Source organism: Artibeus jamaicensis, unplaced genomic scaffold, assembly GCF_021234435.1.
Source record: "Artibeus jamaicensis isolate MK-2021 breed Jamaican fruit bat unplaced genomic scaffold, CSHL_Jam_final contig_1998, whole genome shotgun sequence".
Taxonomy (NCBI): domain Eukaryota; kingdom Metazoa; phylum Chordata; class Mammalia; order Chiroptera; family Phyllostomidae; genus Artibeus; species Artibeus jamaicensis.
This window is the reverse complement of record NW_026521407.1, coordinates 23,769,492-23,790,400: the sequence shown is the minus strand read 5'-3', so window position 1 is coordinate 23,790,400 and position 20,909 is coordinate 23,769,492. Positions and strand designations below refer to the sequence as shown.

The 20,909-nt window shown below is 38.9% G+C and overlaps 1 protein-coding gene across 9 annotated transcripts in view; it reads left to right on the top strand.

Moving 5' to 3' along the window:
• RHOT1 (ras homolog family member T1) overlaps nt 1-20,137 on the top strand; it is a 64,130-nt gene extending 43,993 nt beyond the window's left edge. For 2 of the 9 annotated variants that reach the window (XM_053656089.1, XM_053656093.1), the window contains 8 exons: nt 1,262-1,392; nt 2,207-2,290; nt 3,796-3,915; nt 5,379-5,581; nt 6,634-6,729; nt 8,314-8,436; nt 17,540-17,683; nt 19,106-20,137. In XM_053656089.1, coding sequence (XP_053512064.1) covers nt 1,262-1,392; nt 2,207-2,290; nt 3,796-3,915; nt 5,379-5,581; nt 6,634-6,729; nt 8,314-8,436; nt 17,540-17,683; nt 19,106-19,223 — 1,019 coding nt within the window. In that variant the 3' untranslated portion in view covers nt 19,224-20,137. Of the gene's footprint in view, nt 1-1,261; nt 1,393-2,206; nt 2,291-3,795; nt 3,916-5,378; nt 5,582-6,633; nt 6,730-8,313; nt 8,437-9,758; nt 10,254-17,539; nt 17,684-19,105 lie in introns of those variants that run through there. The other 7 variants (XM_053656103.1, XM_053656090.1, XM_037143330.2 and 4 more) reach the window with 7 other exon arrangements.
• The last annotated feature ends 772 nt before the right edge of the window (nt 20,138-20,909 follow it).

The following is a 20,909-nucleotide window of genomic DNA, read 5'->3' as shown; positions in this document are numbered from 1 at the left end:
TGTTCCAAATAGTTGATTTGAGTCCTGGTTTCCTTCCCTTCACTATTGGTTCCCTGTGTATTTTTCTTGATTTCACTTTGTCTAGCTTCCACATCTTCCTTTATTTTGCAGCCATACTCAATCATTTCTGAGTCTCCTGATAACCAGTGTTTTGATCTCTGCATGTGATAGGTTGACTATCTCCATGTGGCTTAGTTATTTTTCTGGAGCTTTTATCTGTTCTTTAATTTGGGCCATATTTCTTTGTGTCAGGGCACCTGTTACATTGTAAGGGGTGGAGCCTTAGGTGTTCTCCAGGGTGGGGTAACCCAGTTCGCTGCACTGTGGTGCTGTGTGAGGGGGAGTGTTCAGAGAGGGAACGCTGCTACTTGGTTGGCTCCTGCCACACTTTCAGTCCCTTCCCCTACTACTCACAAGCAGATGGTGCCCTTCTGGTGCTGATTCCTGGGTGGGTGGGTTTGCGTATGTTCTAGGACCCTGTGGGTCTTTCCAACAGACTCCCCTGTGAGACTGGCAATATCTCCCACAGCCACAGCCCCCACAGGTTTTTACAGCCAGAGGTTCTAAGGCCTTATCTTGCCTGCGCTGAACCCTGGGTTGCGCAGTCTGTCTCGCTCCCCAGTTGTTCCCAGAATGTAGGACCGCCCAGTCCACCGAGGGGCCTCACCCACCCAGTCTGCCAGCCGCTGCCTTGCTGTGCATCCTCTCTACCTCCGCTTCCAGTCTCTGCCGCTCCTGCCACCCTGGACGAATGTGTCTCTTTCCTTTTTCAACTCCTCGGTTGTCAGACTTCCATACAGTTAGATTTTCTGGCAGTTCTGGTTGGTTTTTGTTTTTTTTGTTTGTTTGTTTTAGATTTTATTTATTTATCTTTTTTAGAGGGGAAGGGAAGGAGAGAGGGAGAAATATCAATGTATGGTTGCCTTTCCTGTGTCCCCTGCTGGGAACTGGCCTACAGGGAACCAGCCTGCAACCCCGGCATGTGCCCTGACTGGGACTCGAACCGCGAATATCTGGTTCGCAGGCCGGTTTTTGTTTTTAAATTGGTTGTTATTCTTCTTTTGGTTGTGCAAGGAAATGAAGCATATCTACCTTCGCCTCCATTTTCTTTATTTAGTACTTTATTTCACATACATCTCGACTTTTGTACAGTATGTTTATGGATAAAAGTGATAAGTAGTAATACCCTACTGTGCAGAGGGTAAAATAGAGGCTCAGTGAGTCTCAGTGGTACATAGTTAGGTTCTTTTTTTCTTTTTAGTAACAAGAGATAAAAAGATAGACCTTCAGAAAAAACAGACCCAAAGAAATGTGTTCAGATGTAATGTAATTGGGATGAAAAACTGCGGAAAAAGTGGAGTTCTTCAGGCTCTTCTTGGAAGAAACTTGATGGTAAGAATTCTCAGAAATTTTTATACTCACAAGTTGACATATTTTTATAGCCATTAACTTTATTAGATGATCACTTGAATTCAGTGACCTATGTATATTATTAGTACAATCTAAAGTGTAACAACAATCCTGTTGAACTGGCTTTATACTTTGTTTTGTTTTGTTTTTTTACTCTTTATTTATTTTCAGTATACTTTCTTTTTTATTCAGTTTATTGGGGTGACATTGGTTAATAACATTATATAGCTTTCCAGTGCATATTTCTATAATATGTCATCTGTATATTGTATTATGTGTTCATCATCCTATCTTTGTTTTTTTGACGATGTTAGCTATCATTTGCCCTTTTTTTAAGCCAGTGTTTAGATGCGGATTGAATGAATATGCATGTGAAAGCCCTAACAGTGCTCAGCATGAAGTAAATGTACAGTAAATACTTCGAATTGATACTGAAATCTAATTCTGACTGCTGCTTCGAGTAAGGAGATTGACGTATTTCCAGATGAGTCCCATATCAGATGAAATTACAGTGTGATGAGAATTGCCAGCAGGTGGCTCTGGAATGCAATTTCAGTAATGGAGTTTACTTCCTTGTCAGCTACTGCTTTCACTCTGTGCTGAACAAATGCATCTTTTGTCTTAGACCTTAAGAACTAAGAAACATAAAGTCAATATCTTCTTCGTACTCGTAAATAATACTTAGTGTAGGGAAGAATACCCTCTTATTTATGATAGACCCACAGGTATATGTATTGATGACAACTAGATACTGTAATATCTTACTGCAAATATTGAACATTTTGGTTGTTTTCAGAGGCAGAAGAAAATTCGTGATGATCATAAATCCTACTATGCGATTAACACTGTTTATGTGTATGGGCAAGAGAAATACTTGTTGGTAAGAAATTCTATGGAATATAAAGATTATTAATTATTTGATATATTTTTAAAGCCTCTTTGAAAACGAATTAGGTTTGATTTAGTAGCTGTATGTGGAGCTTTTGTGTGATTTTTTTTTCACTGAAATTGATTTTAACTGCCTTGATACGTTTGGTGATGACATGGGTATAGCTGTAAGTAAAATGTATCTATTTGTGTGCTTAATTGTATGTTATACCACAATAAGAAGTAAATAAAGAACTCTCTACTTCTTCTTGCACTTTTGTTTTTACAAATTATCCTCTCCTCTTAATTAGAAATTAATATGAAAAACTTAGAACTTGTGCTTGGTGCTGTATGTATGGCCTGAATCAAATTCTATCTATTTAGCAGGGAAGGAACATAGTTAACAAATGTGTGAGCCTAAAAAAACAAATGGAAGAAGGGCATAACTGAAAGGGGACTCTGAGACCTGGTGGAAGGAGAGCAGGTGTTGGCAGTCACACTGTGTTCTGTACCCCAGTGCACCACCGATTAGCGCTGTCACCTCAAGCAAGTGGCTTACTTCCTCTGAGCCTGAGTTTCTTACTAAGTTAGCTAATCTGAGAAGCTCCTAACAAGCGATGGGTGCTAGAAAAAGCTCATTCCCTCTCTTTTTCTTTTTGGAAGTAATTTATTCTGCTAGACAAACGATCAGTTGAATTTTATACATATTTTACTCTTTATGATAAAAGTTTTGTCAGTTTCTTACTAAACCTAGTTTATCCCTATTCTTTTCCTACTAGTTCTACCCTGTGTGTACTCAGTAAATATGCTGACTGTTAGCTTTCCTGTTGTTATTCTTTGTAAGTTAGTATCTTTCATCTCTGAATATGCACACTATATTCTGTTTTATTTGGAATATATTGAGTCACTTCTGACACTACACTCCCCCTTTCTTCTCCTCTACAAAGAGGTACTACCTTATATAATAACTCAGTACTGAATTTCATCTCGTTGGATCATTATTGTATCATAGATGAGATATTTCTTACGAAGTTTTATAGTTAACATTGAAAAAGTATAGGCAGTTAAGTAGAACAGGAAGACCACAGTGCAAAGAGCTCTTTGCTTTGTGTTTTTGATTGGTGGGAAGAAAAGGTGATGTAGAAAGAAAATAGGCTTGGAATCGTAGCTGTGTTCAGTTTTTGGTCTAGTGATTTGTTAGATGTGCTCTCTTAGGCAGTTGACTTAATCTTGTTAGCCTGCCTGTCTATAGAATGTAGAGAATGCAGGTGAAAGGCCTGCCCAGAGCACGTCAGTCACTCAGTAAAGGGCAGCTTCTGTAGATCTTAATCACCTTTCTGATTCACAAAATCAGAAGCTACTTGTTTATCTGTACTTCCCACTTCTAAAAATGGCCCGAAAATTTAGGCATAACCGGTATTTTTTAAATTAGGAACAAGTTAAACAAGTAATTAAATATCATAACTTTATTTATTGATATTATGATATTGTTTCTCATTATCTTTTTTTTTCCCCAAGATGCATGATATTTCAGAATCGGAATTTCTGACGGAGGCTGAGATCATTTGTGATGTTGTATGCTTGGTATATGATGTCAGTAACCCCAAATCCTTTGAATACTGTGCCAGGATTTTTAAGGTTTGTTTCTCTTTGTGTCTATAACTAACTTTAACTTTATATGGAGTTTAATGGAATTGTAATGTGTTTTCTAACCAAGAAAATCATTCATGGAACTTTTTAAAAACACATACATCTATGCCCTGTTTCTAAACATTCTAGTTTTATTCTGAGGTGGTAAGGTGGTAGACATTTGTGTTTTTAAAAACATTTTCTTCACACATGACTCCAGTATGCATTTCTGGTTATGAAGCTCTGTATTAATGGAAGCTCTTCTTGGCTGTTAGCAATGCACATGGATTATATATTGCCATTTACATCAAGCATAATTATGGAGCCAGGGGAAAAACCAGAGGCTTGAAAAGTTGTTAGTCACTTTGAGATAATCAATAAGAATCAGAGTAAATCAATAAGAATCAGAGTAAAAAAGCTGTATGTTGTGCTTAACAATAACCCAGAACTTTCGGACCAACTTGAGTAAAAAACTATGTGTTCAAAGGAATTTATTCTAGCATTGTTTTTAACAGCAAAAAACTGGAAGTAATTCAAACGTCTAAGAATAGAAGGATGCTTTACCAAATTAAGATAAAATAATCCACCCTGGCCAGATAGTCCAGTTGGTTATAGTGTCATCCTGCTACACCAAGGTTATGGGCTCGGTCTCCAGTCAGGGCACATACCAGCAGCAAGCAATGTATGCGTAAACACGTGAGCAAATTGTCGGTTTTCTCTGCCTCCCTCTCCCCCTCTCCCTCTTCCTCCTCCTTTCTTTCTAAAATCAGTCAGTCAGTTTAAAAAACAATAAAATAATCCAGTGGACTATTAAGCAGTCATTAAAAATAATGGTTTTGAATTCTGAAAACATAGTAGATTCAGTATTACACATTTTTCAATGTTTCTATCCAGCATGACACAATACGAAAATAGTATGCTTTGCCCTGGCTGGTGTGGCTCAGTATTTGAGTGCTGGCCTGTGAATCAGAAGGTCTCTGGTTCAATTACCAGTCAGGGAACATGTCTGGGTTGTGGGCCAGGTCCCCAGTAGGGGGCACACAAAAGGCAACCACACATTAATGTTTCTCTACCTTTCTCCCTCCCTACCCCTCTCTCTAGAAATAAATAAGTAAAATCTTTGGGGAAAAAAAAAGAAAGTAGTATATCTTAGGGTAGAGGAATTGATGTGAATTTTTTTAAGGTGGATTTCTTTTTATTTCAAAATATTATACCTTTTTCAGAAAAAACATTTTTCAAGTTTTATTGAATTTGAAGAGCATTACAGGTTTATATTGCTACTGGCATTAGAAAAATGGCACTGGTCTTACGAGACTGACCTGGACCACTGCCAGTCTTTGCCTCTTACTTCACTTGCTCTTTGAAACTGTTGATGCTTTGCCTATCCAGAGAAAAGTTTTAGTACACAGTTAATTAAACTGAGCGATTTTTGAACTTGTTATCAGATTTTGATTTCTTTTTTTATTCCATAGCAACACTTTATGGACAGCAGAATACCTTGCTTAATCATAGCTGCAAAGTCAGACCTGCATGAAGTTAAACAAGAATATAGTATTTCACCTACTGATTTCTGCAGGAAACACAAAATGCCGCCACCACAAGCCTTCACTTGCAATACTGCTGATGCACCCAGTAAAGATATCTTTGTTAAATTGACAACGATGGCCATGTACCCGTAAGTACTTGCTCCGTCGCCGTTTTCATGTTGCATGGGTCATAACATTGCATGCCATCATTAGCCATTAGCCATGAGGGTGGGATCTTCCTTTGTCACATAGAAGTTGTTCAGCAACAGAAAGAGACTTTGTAATGAGAAGGTGCAAATTTGAGTAAATGCAAATTTGGTTTGGGTGCCATAACAATACTTCTAACAGCATTTGTGTATTTTTGAGCAGGCTGTAACTCTGTTGATAGGGTAGTACAGTAAAACTCAGGCCCTCACCCAGCATTAAAAAAAACAAAACAGTAGTCTTGCTGCAATAAAACTGGGTTGGTACATGTTGCTTTATGCTTATAAGGCATTTCCATGTGGAAAAAAATATGTTTCCATGTGGAAACATATTTTTATGTTGATTAATTGACCTCAAGTGTGTGAAAGATTCTAAAATCTGTTACAGATTTAAATTATGGGTATGTTTGAGTTCAGGACATAATGTCTTTTTTAAGTGCATTATGAAAGGTAGTTGGAATTGGAATTTCTCTATATGAATGTTTCACATTGTGTTGTGCTGCAAGTGTTGTGTACATTTATTGTATATCTGTACATGCATGTGCACAAGCACTTAACTGTGGTCCCTTGGTGGCTGGCTGACTGCCTCAGGCCTGCATGGCCGCCAGCGGCCTCCTTTTCAAGTGCCATGTGTAAATTCTGTTCTGTAACAAGATAGTTTTTCAGGCAGTGCGTTTCTCAGGACTTCATAGTTCATGCTATTGATGATTATGTTATTCTCTAAATTACTTTTCTTATGGAAATGACAGTATGAAGTAATCATACATTGCTATAAACTGAGGTTTTTCAGAAAGTTGTTAATTTGTTACAGATTTTTCAAGTCGAAGTTAACTTTACTACTGTTTCATTGACTAATTAGTACTTTTAAAAATGCAGTAAACCCTTGAAATTCTACTTATGTTGGAAGACACGCCATTTCTACTACTATAAGTTAAGCACAACCTTATTTACTATGTGTTTTACCTTTGCTTTAAAACTCTCGTGTATGTTATCTGCAGAGAGGATCATTACAGAGGCAGACTCTCCCGAGACATGGGCAGCACTGATAGGATAGAGAATTTGAGAAAAGTCTGGGTCTTTCTAAAAACTGCTTTGTAAGTTACTTTTTCCTTATGCTTCGGTGGGATTTTGTTGACATTTTCTTATAGATGAGCAGATCTCCTTTTTGCCATAATTAACATTTAGTAATTAGCCAGAAACGCACTGCTTGGTCAGGCTTACTGCCTAACTGTATATTATGGTGTCTTTTTTTACTGTATAAATGCACTATTTTGATCTTGTAAACAACTGCAACTGTGTTTTTAGATCTGCATCTTTAAAACATTTTACTGCAATTTGTGTATGTGTGTGTATATATGATAAATGTACATACTTGGCTACTTGTCCATATGGTTAACCCCAAACTCCTTCTCATGAAGCATCTCCCTGTTGCTAAGCATACTTTGCATCCCTCCTTTTGGTGGGTGGAGCCTGTGTATGTTGAAGAGTCAGATTCAATTTATAAAATAACAGATGGATTCCAGTATGACAGCTGGCAGTGACTTAGTAGCAGTTATATGTGTTCATCATCACAAGTCAAGTTTTAAAAAGGAAAGTCTTGAGCCTATCAGAGTTTTTTAAATAAATTAATTCTTGTTTTTTTATGTTGGGAACTAGGCATTATTGGGATGCTGTTAATCTCCACAACCATGCCACCTTGCGCTGTGGTCTCACCAGATCTTACAAGCTAAGCAGTCAGAATTTTCGGGCCAGTCCTTTGACTGAGAAGCCTCTAAAAAATGGTCAGGTGTTACAAGAAGTGATGGCATTGGTTCATCAGGTGGCGCTCTTCTGAGGGGGTTCTGCGCCAGTGCCTCTTCAGGGTGGTATGGTGGCTTTGTCCGTCCGAGTGTCTCTGACCACTGAGCAGTCCTTGGAGACCCCCTGCTTCGGTTGTTAGGGCGGAGATGAAATGGGTTTCCCCATGTGCCTGTACCAACGAGTGCAACTCCACTCAACCAGAAAGGAGTCAGAAAGCTTACCTAAATTTCACACCTAATGCCAATTGGACCCATTCTGATTTTTACATTCTCACCCAGGGTTTCATGCTATCATATTTAGCTACTGTGTTTTAGTAGCAGATGACATTAACCCAATATTTTGTTCAAGATGAAGCCCTTTGATTTCCTTTGGGAACCAGGGTGCTTGATAGTTTAAAAGTGTTGTTCATATCTCATCAGGGTTGAATACACCCATCTTTTGGCTTTTCGTGTATTTGCCACTCTTCTCCTTCCTGGTTTCCAGGCATGTGTGTATGCTGAGGGAGGAGGAGGAGGGGATGGTTATTTAAATATTAGCGAACTTGTCCATTTGGTGGGTGGTATGGCTTACTCAGTTTTTCTTTTTATTAATTTAGATGAGGGTGCCATCTATTGCTGTGCATATTTATTCCACTGTAACTCTCGGAATAATAAATCGAGCCCCCTGTCTTCAGATTTCCTACAGGGAGGGAGGAGGGAGCCATGGCCGCTGACTGCATTTTTAATACATGTGGAATTCTGCACAACTTTAGCATGCCCCACACCACCCTTTTCCTTAGTGTTGCTTATGCCTACGCCTGTTTTTAAGTTGGCACACCCTGACTTGTGCCGTATTTGTAAGTAAGAACTCAACTCCTGTCCTTCTGTGTGTTTTCGCAGCCATGCCCGGTTACGCTGTATGTGCACCTGCAACAGGTGTACATTTTGCATCTGTCAGAACTTCCTCAACTCAGACTTGCTGCAATCTGTAAAGAACAAAATCTTCACTGCAGTTCTTAACAGGTTCTTAACTTTATTTACTGGGTACCAGGCATTCTGTTAAAATACAAAAGAAAACAGTGGATAACGATTTGTTATATAGATACTTACTACAAAGACAAGGAGCTGACTGATGCCCAGCTACCTTCTGTTAGAATTCTCACTGTGGTGACACTGTTCAGAGTTGGAATCATTCTTAATAATGTCTTTGAATTAATAGATAGATATGTTTAGGGGGCCGTAAGAGTTTAGGTGTTCTTTTTTCATTAAGGGAATTAAAGTATCTTTCCTATTAGAGGATAATATATATAAGATTAAAATCTTTTGGCTGAGAGTTGTAGAAATATATTAGGACATTCGTAGTAAAGAAAAGACACATTGATCCCAAATGTTATACTGTTTTAGCTTACACTCGAATAATACCACTTATTAAAACCATACTAATGTGAACAATATCTTGGGTTTGAAAAAAACTTAAGGACCTGGAATATTTACTTGAAAGAGCATGGTTTCTGGAAGTGAGGGTAATAACCAACTTGAAGGATTCAAAGGAGTATGGAAAAGAAAAAAAAAGATCTGTAGTACTAGTTTTTGAGGTCTTTATGAGTCCAAAATATGACATATACCTAGAAAGTAATATGCTTTGATAAAAGAAAGAAAAAAATAGGATATATACATTCCCTCAAAGCAATGAACTTGGGAGGTTATATTCTTATTTTGGTAATGCTACCTTAGTGCAAATTGATTTTACATTTTGGGGGCAATCAAGAGCCTGTGTATTATTAATTTTATAGCTAATGTCAATTTTTTTATGCATCTAAGGATGAATTAGGATTTTGAAATCATTCCAATGTCATTGTCATCTGGGCTTGATTAATATGGTAGGTGTGGCTATGACACAGCGAGACTGTATCTTATGCGAGCCGGAAGCTGACCACGAAAGCTTTCTAAGAGTTTTGGTGAGGTTTCAGCACCAGCAGCTCTGGAATGAGAATGCAGCCATCTCAGGTGACTGCTTTGAAGGGATTACCACCCTCATTTGGTGGTAAAGTTCTGCCTCTGTCCTTTCAGTGGCATCTCATAAAGCAGTAATACAGATTTTCCCACCACGACTGTGAAAACTGCAGGCTAGTTCAGACCAAACAACATTCAGGAGCTCTGATTTGGAAGTGGTAGAGTTGGAAGAGATTCCAAAATCCTTCTGGCCTAACTTCCTGTTAGAACGCCTTCCTGAGAGAGAGACTGCTGTTTATCTGCTGATGGCTTTCCTCATTGGAGAGGGGTTTCGCTTTTGCTTTTTTTTTTTTTTAACTAAAATGATTTCCCTATAACTTTCTTTCCTTTAGTTTTAGTTCTGCCCTTTAGAACAACATACGACTATTCTACTCCCTCTTCAACATAGCAATCCTTCAGACATTTGAAGACGGCCATCATGCCTCCCCTAATTTTCTCTTCTCCAGGTAGAACATCCCCATTTCTTTCAGCCTTTTCTTAAATCAGATGTTTTAGTGACTTCATCACTCCTGGTTGTCCTCATCTCGAAGCCCCTTAGGTTTTGTGGGGTTTTTAAAAAAATATTTTATTTATTTATTTTTAGAGAGAAGGGAAGGGAGGGAGAAAGGAAAGAGACATTGATGTTTGAAAGAAACACCACCTTTCTCAAACCCCCCAGCCAGGGACCTGACCCGGAACTCAGGCATATGCCCTGACTGGGAATCAAACCAGTGACCTTTCAGTTTGCAGGTTGGTCAGTGCTCAGTCCACTGAGCCACACCAGCCAGGGCAAAGCCACTTAGGACTTTAGAGCACCTCTTGAAAGTTGCCACTGCGAATGGAGATGAGTGCTCCAGGTGTGATCTGACTGGTGTTGGACAGCACCCATCTGCTGTGTGATTTAACTTTTTAGCAGTCCCAGCTCCCTGCTGATGCACGTTAATCTTGGGGTTAATTGAAACCAGATATTTTTCAATTGAAGTATTATTAAGGCAGTGTCCCTTCCTCTCTAAGTGTATATTTGCCATTTTTAGTTGACTCTTTGAATCTAATTGCAGATACATATGTATCTCTATTAAAAGTCATATTCTTTTTGATTCATTTGTTCTAACTCAGTCATTTCAAACATTTTTATCATTTGTCCCATTATATATCTCTCTCAGCATTGTGTTACTTGCACACTTGGTAGATATGTCGTTTTTATGTTTCCAGTAGTTGATTAAAAAATATTGTTGAATTCCCAGAGATTGGACAGAGAGAGCGAGAGAGAGCACTAAAGCAAGCAAGTCTGTAACACTCCACTAGAGACCTCCTCCCAGGGATAGAGGCTCACAGTTCTTGGGGAGAGATTATTCTGTCACTAAAAATATTTTATTGTCCAGTCCATATTTTATCTCCTGAAAGATTTCACGGAGGGCTTTAAAAAAATCATATATAATTTCTGCCACATTTCTTCTACCTACCAGCAAAGTAATTTTATCTAAATAGGAAGTGACTCTTTGGAATCTTATTCTTGGTGAGCCCACCTTGGCACCTAGTAGTTGCTGATCACAAACCATCTGTTTTATTTATTCTAGAAACTCTTGATTGTCCAGAATTGCAGGTTGATTTATTGTCATCATCTTAATGACAATTTTATTCTTAGATCGCTTTAATTAGCTTCCAAGTGAGATAGGTTGGGTATGCATTACTTGATGAGCTTGCTCATAGTACATTACTCTGTACAGTGATCCTCCAAGAGAAATCAGTACATTTTGTGGTACCTATTTATAAATTAGAAGAAATTTAATGGTCATGTCAAGGTACATCGCTGACATCTGGTAGTCAGATGTGGAAGGAAGGAAAGAAAAGGATGAGGAAGGAATCCAGTGTATCTTTCAAAGAACTCCCCCCCCATCCCTGTAGCATTTCAGTAATTTATTATAGAAGTACAATAGAAAGTTAAAGTTGTATACTGAAGTTTCCTCTAGTTTACAAAAGGATGTAGGTAAGGTTGGTGGGGGTGGAGGCCCAAATTAATGCCTACAGGATCTGGATAGATAATGCAAATAAATGAAGGTGGCCAAGTTCACGAAATAAGAGGGGTGGGGACTGTGACGGCCCTGTCTAAAAGAGAGCCCACAACTCAGCTCTGGCCATCTGGGTTTTTTCTTTAAACTTTAATCATATTTTCAGTGATCTTAGTCCTGTGCTGTTGCCAGGTCTTCTGATTCTATGAGACTAAAAACGGGATTTGTACATGAAATTTCCTGATATTTAAATAATAGCAATTAAATTTTAAAAGTACTAATTAGAACAAACAAATGTTTATAGGCCACCAGTTCACAACCTCAGTCTTAAGATAAAGCTTAGAGTTGTGAAAATGGAGACAGACAGACACAAAAGTTCACCCAAGGGGTGAGCATCTCTCCCACCCACCCCTCCTTTTCCATCTTACTCCTTGCTCGTGAAAATTTGAAAAAGTTACAGGGTGACAAGGTGAGAATGAAATTACCTTATCCTAGTATTTCTCGGGTTTTGGCAGCCTTTGGTGGCTGGTCACCATTGGTTTACCATGCTAAATATACCTAATGTTACAGAAACAGAAAGGGTTGATTGAGTACAAGTCATTTAAGAATTTTTCACTGTGTTGGGTCAGGAGGATTCTCTCTCCACACTACGTCTTAAGTCTTTGGTTTCTAGAAATCTGCCATGCCTAATATTTGACTTAGAACTGTAAAGAGCAGTTTTAAAACTTTTACTAAAGCTGAAAGTTTCATCAGATGTCTGCAAAGAAATCGATAGATATCGACGCATACATGCTGGTCTGAATTAGCACACTGTCTCAGCGCACATGTGAACATGCCGATAGCTGGACCAGGAGCTCCTTCCAGAGATAGTGCGTGTCCAAGGCCAAGTTTGCCCTGTATCACACACCTTCTCGATTTACTGATGTAAACACCTAAATACCTGCTTTGGGTAGGATCTGCATTGAGGTGGGGCACAGTTTGAGGACGAAGAAGATAATGGACTTAACTTGAAGTGCCTTTCTAGATACTATGTTGTTAATTTTTTTTCTTTAAACTTTATCTTTTTAGTGATCTTGGTCCCAAACTAAGAAAGGAAGTACTTATAACCTGATGACGAGAGGATTTAAGCCCATTAATTTATACTTAGGCAGTTTTAATAGATTCATTTCTGAAATCATCCATTTTTTCCCTAGCTATGTGTCGTTGACCAGAAAAGATTGTCTTCTTTTTTTTTTTTTTTTTTTTAGTTTATTTACTGGCAATACAGATTTTAGGTAGAAAGTAGTAATACTTTTTTCCAGTTTAATTGAATGTGTATTGATTTCAGAATGTGAGAGAAGGTGCACTCTCCCTCTTGGGAGCATCCAGTGCCATTCTTTTTCCCTCCTCCTCCCACTTCTTTCTCCACAGGCAGGTGGCTCCTAACCTCTAAAGCAATGGGCAGCTGGCAGCTTGTCTCGGCCTAACCCCCTGAACCTGTCCCCAAAGCCCCCCTTCCTCTGACTTCCCAGTGAGCTCAGGCAGCCCAGCCCAGGCCCTCCCGTTGCCGTGTCTGTGACAGGCCCTTCCTTGTCTCACTGTCCCAGCTGTAACAGATGCTTCCTCACCTGGACATCTGCGCTGTGACATCTTCCCTACAGCCAGTCAAGAACCCACGCACTACAGCTGGCCTTGGGCAGACCCATGCCTGGTAACAAAAAAAGAAAAGAAAATATGAGAGAAGTATTAAACAATGTGTCTGACATGTAACTTTGGTAATTACGGCCTCCCCCTCCAGATCTGGGTAGTTTATGTTTTTCTTTAGAATAACTAATGAATAACTGGAATTATTTTAATTTAAATGCATGTGGAGGATGATTATTAACATAGTCAGATGGTTTTAATTGTTGGCAGTGCTTTCATTTCAAATAGGGTAGATCATGTTACTGGGGAAATAGTTTTCAGTTATATTTTTATTCTCCATATATTCTTAAATTATCTTTTTGATGTGAAAGTGTTAAAACAGTTAGGAGTGAGCTTGATTGTTGTTTTGAACTACCCAGGATTTCAGTTTATTAAGTATTTGTTATTCTGACTTCAGAAAACTCTCCTATTTTTCATGAACACGTTACTGTACTATAGTGTGCTGTGAACTTTTTGTCCCTTCCTTCCCTTCCTGTAGGTGTTCATTTTCATTTGTTTGTCTCTGCCCTTTAGTCATTTTTTAACTCCTTTCAATCCCTTTATCAGCTAGTTTTCTGTGTCTAATCCACTTGTCCTAACCTATAAATCAATCAGAATTATTTATTTTACAGCTCATTATTTTGGTATGATTTTCTTTGATGTTTATTTTGGCTTTAGGATTTCTTTTATGCAGTTTTATTTGCATTAGCCATATAAATTATTTGTTCACTTAAGTTTGGTAACTGCGTTTTACTTTAGAAACCAGGGAACCCAGTCAGTGCATGCTGACTGTTTGCAGAGCCCCAGCGGTGTGACGGGCAGTCGTCACACTCATTGCATTTTTCACCCTGGTTTTAATGTATTTTTAAGTTGGTTGTATGTGACATTGAAGCCATTTGTTATTGACTTACTTAATTTGCCCGTATTGCTTTAATAATCACCTAAGCTCTTTTACACAATTTAAAATCATGTTACTTAATATAAGAACCCCCACCCTTTTTTTTTTTGAAGAAAGATTTTACTGTTGTCATACCAAAATAAACTACCTTTTCATAGGATTGCTTTGTGAAAAGGGTAGGTTCCTACAGATCTTAATGTTACAGAGATTCTGTTTGGAATGTAAGAATTCTTGGGATATCATGTTACCGTAAAATACTGTATGCAAGAAGTCTGTCCTGTGTTGTTTCATATGGAACTTCTGTATTCCTTCTTTGAATTTGGATACATAGTCACAAGTTTAAAATTATACAAGAGATTATGTTATAGGTTCTCATTAAGTAAGCTGATGCTGCTTCTAATTTAAAATATTTTTGCCATTTGGTTAATATATTAAAGGACACACAAGGTAGAGTTCACTTACTCCGATCTTTAAGTACCAGTAGTTATCATATAAATATTATGTTTCCCATGGCATATTTCCCATATACCTTTGATCATCAGAATAAATGCACTTTATTCTTCTAATGCTTGCTAAAGCATTTCTTGACATTGGTGCACACCTGTGTCCTTTTCCAAGGTATGTTACTATTTAGGCATGCTCAGTTAACAGCTTTCTTATGATTTTTGTGTTGTAATTCATCTTTTTTAAATACTATATTTAGTAACCTATTTTGAGAAATACCTTAATAGGATATTCATGCCTACTAGTTCGGTTAGGAAAATCGTCATTATTAACAATATTATTAGTAGTAAAGACATTTTTATTAGAAATTTCAACAAATCACTTTGCCGGGCAGAAGCATTAAGAGGAATAAAAGCAGAGAGATTTGAAGTTCTTTTTTTAAAAAGTGAGTTATCGCCCTGGTCAGGTGGCTCAGCTGGTTGGAGCGTGGTCTCGTACGTCCAGAGGCTGCGGGCTCGGTGTCCAGTCAGAGCAGCAGACCTCGGCTGCAGGTTCTGTCCCTGGTCAGGGCTTGTACAGAAGGCAGCCAGTCAGTGTTTTTCTCTACCCCACACCCCGCCTCTCTCCCTGACTCTTGTTCTCCCCCTCTCCCCCGTCCTCTCTCTCTCAAATCAATAAAAATGTATCCTCGGGTGAGGATTTTTTGAGGAAGTTATTAAAAATATAAAACTACAGTTTGGTTGACCTCAGTACAATTTTCAAGTGGAGATTATATACGATACCTGTGAGCCCTAGTAACTTTAGGGCACACATATCACCATTATATAGGCTCTTTCAAAGTATTAACTCAAAACTCCATACCTAAGGTACATATATGAATAGAATTATAAAACTAGAAGATCATTCATATCAGTACATTTGTATACTTCTGTTTAGAAAGGATAAAATGAGTGAGAAAAGTGAAAAATGGGGAATTCACATTTATTTCTGAGAAACTGTATGGGAAGACTGATAAAAATGGGCCCAGCTACTCTTTCTACAGTCTTGACTTTGTTGCTTTTGAGTGTGTTCTGCTATACTTTTCTCCTGCGTCATAGCCTGCAACCTCAATGAGGTCAATACCTAGATGTCACTGAATTCTCCCCCTTCCCGACATTCTCATTTTTGCAGACTTGTAGATGTCTTTAAAAATAGTTTTCATATCCTAGATATATATCCCAGATATATATGTCCTGTGACACATTATTTTTTAAAAATTAAAAATGACCTGGCTTGTGTAGCTCATTGGATTGAACGTAGTCCTGCAAACCAAAGGGTCACAGGTTCATTTCCCAGTCAGGGCACATGCCTGAGTTGCAGGCCAAGTCCCCAGTAGGGGGCGCATGAAAGGCAACCACACATTGATGTTTTTCTCTCCCTCTCCCTTCCCCTCTCTCTAAAAATAAACAAAATCTTTTTAAAAAATTAAAAGTACCCTATTTAGGAATAGCTAGAATAGGTTTAATGCTGTGAGCGCTTTAGGATATGATTATTTTGTGTTTCTAAATATTGCGATTGATACATTCCCTTTACTTATTGATTAAAAGCATTGAACCAATAAAGATTTGGGGTCATGTTCTTATATTCAGCATAAGTTGCAGAGTTCATCAAAAAGCATCTTGTGTGCCTTCTTTAAGGCACTCTGGGCAAGAGTACGTGGGAATGTTGGTCACTCTGCTGTGTGCCTGGGGGACTGTTCACAAGCACAGTTTGTTTGTTTTTTAATCCTCACCTAAGGGTGTGTTCCTCGATGAGAAGGAGAGAGATTTATAAACCGTTACTCTGCTTCTACTTGAGACCTAAAATGACAGCAGTGACTCAGTTCCTAGCAGGTGTGGAACACACTTGAGACGGCCCTGTTCTCCTCAGGCATCTCAGTCAGCCCAGCAGTGGCCGCAGTGCCGCCCATCACGGGCACTTTCTCTTCTGTAAATAGAACCTAGTTAGTGCTGCTTTTAAACGCACTTGGTAAAGGCATTAAACAGTTCTCTGAGTAGCTTTCTGGTCTAGAAGAGTGGTTTTCCATGTCTAAAAGTGCCTGAAACAACTACTTTGACATCGATGGCATCATTAAAATATATTATCTGAGTCAGTAGTTGCCTTAAAGTGTTTAGTTGTCTCTGAACATATCTCTATATTGTGTGCCTTATATAAATACAAACTGCTCTTTTGCCTATTGAAGGCTCTACTATACCTTGGGGAATATAATTACTGTCTTGAAATGGAAAAGAAAACTAAGCAGTAAAGTCAGTCAGAATACATTATTTTTTTCTGAATGGTAATACTTTCTCAACAAAGGGAGCTGTGTGCAGCAGATTTCATACTTGAATATATATGAGAAATTATTTTGACTGATTTTAATGTGATTACAGCTAGCTTTAATCTTAATCCCTTTCTTTCCCTAAATAAAAAAATAAATGTAAAAAAGTTTTAAAAAATCCTCCGTTACTGAAAATGTCCAAAAGTCACATAGAAACCAAAGCTTGAAGTAAAAAACTCTGATGGACTTTTAACCCGCCTCCCCCTGGCGATTCTGCTCATCTCAGTTGACTCGGAGTGGTGAGCTCTGCAAACCCCCGTTCTGGGTTCCTAACAGTCTCTGAGTTTGGGCTGTTGGACTCAGTTTTTCAGGGGTGTATTTTGTAGTTTTTGGTGCTCTCAAATTAGAAGCATCTATAAACTTCATGACTAATAATTGTCAGCCGCATTTTGAACAGAGACTTATGGTCACCACATACTGGCAGGTACAACTTAGGCTGTTGCTTTCAGCGGCTTCCCTCACTTAGCACTTTGGAATGCTCAGACCAGCCTTGAGGGATATACAGAGAATGTATATTGCAGCCTTAGGTTGCCTTGCCTAGCATGTAAGTGTTTTAAAGAGTACATATATAGATAGATTTTTCTTTAGGTTTTGCAGTTTGCAATAGAATACATTTATTTTAAATATAGAAAGCGTGAGATGCATCATATAGGGTGGCAACTCAGTTTCCGCGTGGGCTGTTTAATTGAGAGACGTTATTTTCAGTCCCCTTCTCTTGTGAGCTCTGCTGTGAACCACAAACTGTGTGCATGTGTACAAAAGGTTAAGAGCCCGGGTAGCTGAGTGGGGTGCCGTGCTGTTAGCAGACGACGAAGGCAGTATTACTCACCAGGTGCACGCCGTCAGCTCTGTTGAAGATTCCATCTTCATGGAGTCATCTCACGGGCCGCTTTTTCTTGAAGCCAGGTAACATCGCCCACAAGCAGTGGGTTGGCCTTGTTGCAGTTTTTCCAACTGGAAAAACTAAAACCTAAGTAAAAGTAAATAAATACATACAGACATACATATAGACATACATTGCCTGCTGAAATAACTAATTCACAAGGTGGAATGAATTTGCATTATCAGTTTGCCTTGTAAAATAATACTTATGTAAGGAGTGGTTTTTCTCTAACAGAAACGGGGGGGGGGGGATAAGCAGTTGGAGGGGGTTGCTTTGCCAGGGTGATGAGCACGGGCCACTCCGGGCCGTCCGTAGTCTTGTTTCCGGGGTTGCACAGATTGCACTTTGCGGTAACTAATCTGTTTGTTCTCTCTTTGACTGTCACTGAGACGACGTAGTCTTGGCTCTTAACTCTTTTGCATATGTCAGTGTCTTGGTCTTTTAATGATGTCTGACTTTTGCTTCAGATGTTTGTTAAACTTAGTTGTCAAATAACCTGAACTAGACAGTCTCTCTAAGCTCTTAATTCTGTAAGTTTACTGCATCACCTGAGTTGTGTTCACCTAACTAAAACTTCAGTACCCGTGAATAAAATGTTCCAGCCTTTGCTTTAAAGCTTTATCCTCTTCATGGTAAGCTGTCATACTTGAGACTCTTGAGGGTGCTTAGCTGTGTTATTAACTGAGCATGCTCACAAACTCAGTTTGTGATACAGGCCGTCCCTGTTCTTGTCATGCATAATACGGCTTTTTTTGTTTGTTTGTTTACATCATTTACTTTTCCGTCCATCATGTTACATTATGTCCTTTAGTTGTTACCATTGCCACTGCCTGTCTAATATCAGGGTTTGTTTGTTTGTTTGTTTGTTTTCCTTTAATTAGCATTAACCAAATTAATGCAAACTGCTAAGTCCTACCCAACCCCTTTGGTATTATTTTGGTAAATTTTTATGGGGCTCAATATTTCCAAAGTTGACTTTAAGCATTGCTCTTAGAAAAGTATTGTCACTTGTCACTTAACTGCTTACAAGATAGCTTTCAGTTCCTGGGGACTCACGAATGCACATTAAGTTCCATGAAGTTGACTCTCAAAATTGTGAGATCCCCATCTTGCCTTGCATCTTGAACAACCATGGTGGTATTACAAAGTGGTACGTTGATTTGTCTAAGTCCTCCATTTCCCATGTGAAGAAAACATATGAAAATTTAGATGTTGTTTACTCCCAAGTAGTAGCTAATTATAAAGACATTTACTAATGTCTGCATTATAAGATAATGATTTTCTAAGCAGTGTACATATGTTTATATTGATAAATATTTTTGGTAAGCATTACTGTACGCAATTAGCCTGACAAGTGTGCTAATACTTCCCTGAAAGTAGACTGTTAACACTGGTATTTTCATACTAACCATGTTTTAAACATTAATTATGTTTTCTGACTACAGGCACGTGACACAAGCCGACCTCAAGAGCTCCACGTTTTGGCTTCGAGCAAGTTTTGGTGCTACTGTTTTTGCCGTTTTGGGCTTTGCCATGTACAAAGCATTATTGAAACAGCGGTGATTAAAAAAAAAAATACCGGCCCCTACCAAAAACAAATACTTTTATGTACATTCTGAATGCTTTAAATTCTGCTAGAAATAGTGACATATTTATACACGCAGAGTTACTTTATTAATTATTTGTAATTCATGATAGTTATAACTGCAGTATTGGCTAGCACATGGAAAGAAACAGCTTCACAGCCAAACTAACATGGCTAACTTCCAGAGGCCAAAAGGGGATATTTTGTAAATAATGTACATATTCAGGCAAGATATGGCCTCCCAAACGGAGTTCTAGAAATGGTATTTCTGGATGTTTCTCGTTCGTGCTCGGCAGCCTCACTCGCGTAGGCGTAAGTCAGCTCAGACTGTGTCTGCTCGTGGGTCCCTTATTTATTTCACACTTTCTCAGAATGACCTTTGCCATTTTCTCTCCGGTTTCACAAGCAAACAAGTCGGTGTCAGCTCACCAGCACCACGTGTCCTGGTCGCTGGTGGCAGGCTGCACGACTGCAGGGCTGAGCAAGAGGCTCCCTGCGAGGAGCCGGGAAGCCAGAGGCCCTTAGCAGAGGCGTCACTCCGTGATCATGTTGTTTCCTTTGTCGCCGTGTTGAATTTTATAGCCCTTTCAATCAAATGAGAAAAAGACTTGTATATTGCCGATATTTTTCGTTGGAACAAACAGTCGCCGTTACTGCTGTGGAATCCCCTCCGAAGTGTGTGCATCGTCGTAGAGAGGCCGTGTCTGTTGTGGTACGTTCCCGCGGCTGCATGTGTCCTGAAGCGTTCTGTGTCCGCCCAGGGGAACCGAGAAGCAGCACTTTTTTTAAATGGTAGAAGTAAATCTAATGGATATAAACTCTCATGATAAACCTATTTTTTCCATCATTGACCTTTTCAAGTATTTAAATAAATAACCACTGTGTACTGTGATCTTGAGTTTTTTTGTGTTACGAAGTAAATGTTTCTGTACAGATGTGAATGAAATCCTGTGCTTTCTCTCTTTCCCTAAAAAAAAAGATTTTATTTATTTATTTTTAGAGAGGGCAAGGGAGGGGGAGAGAGAGAGAGAGAAACATCAATGTGTGGTTTCCTCTCACATGGCTCCCACTGAGGACCTGGCCTGCAACCCAGGCATGTGCCCTGACTGGGAATTGAACTGGCGACCATTTGGTTTGCAGCCCACGCTCAATCCACTGAGCTATGCCAACCAGGGCTGGCTTCTGTCTTTCTTAACTTGAAATGTATTTTTATTATCTTTTTAAGATTTTATTTTATTTTTTATCTTTTATTTATTTATTTATTTTTTAGAGAGAGGGGAAGGAAGGGAGAAAGAAGGAGAGAAACATCAGTGTGTGGTTGCCTCTCAAGTGCCCCTACTGGGGTCCTGGCCCGCAACCCAGGCATGTGCCCTGACTGGGAATCGAACCATGATTGTTCGATTTGTAGCCCGTACTCAATCCACTGAGCTACACCAACCAGGGCTGAAAAGTATTTTTTATCAAAAGGTAATACCCATTAGGAAAGAAGACAAGTATGATTTATATGTATAAGAGGAAATGTATCTTAAAGTTGTGGGGACATCTCTTAGAAAAGGCCAGTTGTTTTCCTCTACACGTACCTACCTAATGTGGTTTCTGCTATGATTTACGTGTTCGTTTTCTCCTTTAGCATGGACCCTTTGTAGTTCCAAGGAACATTTTCT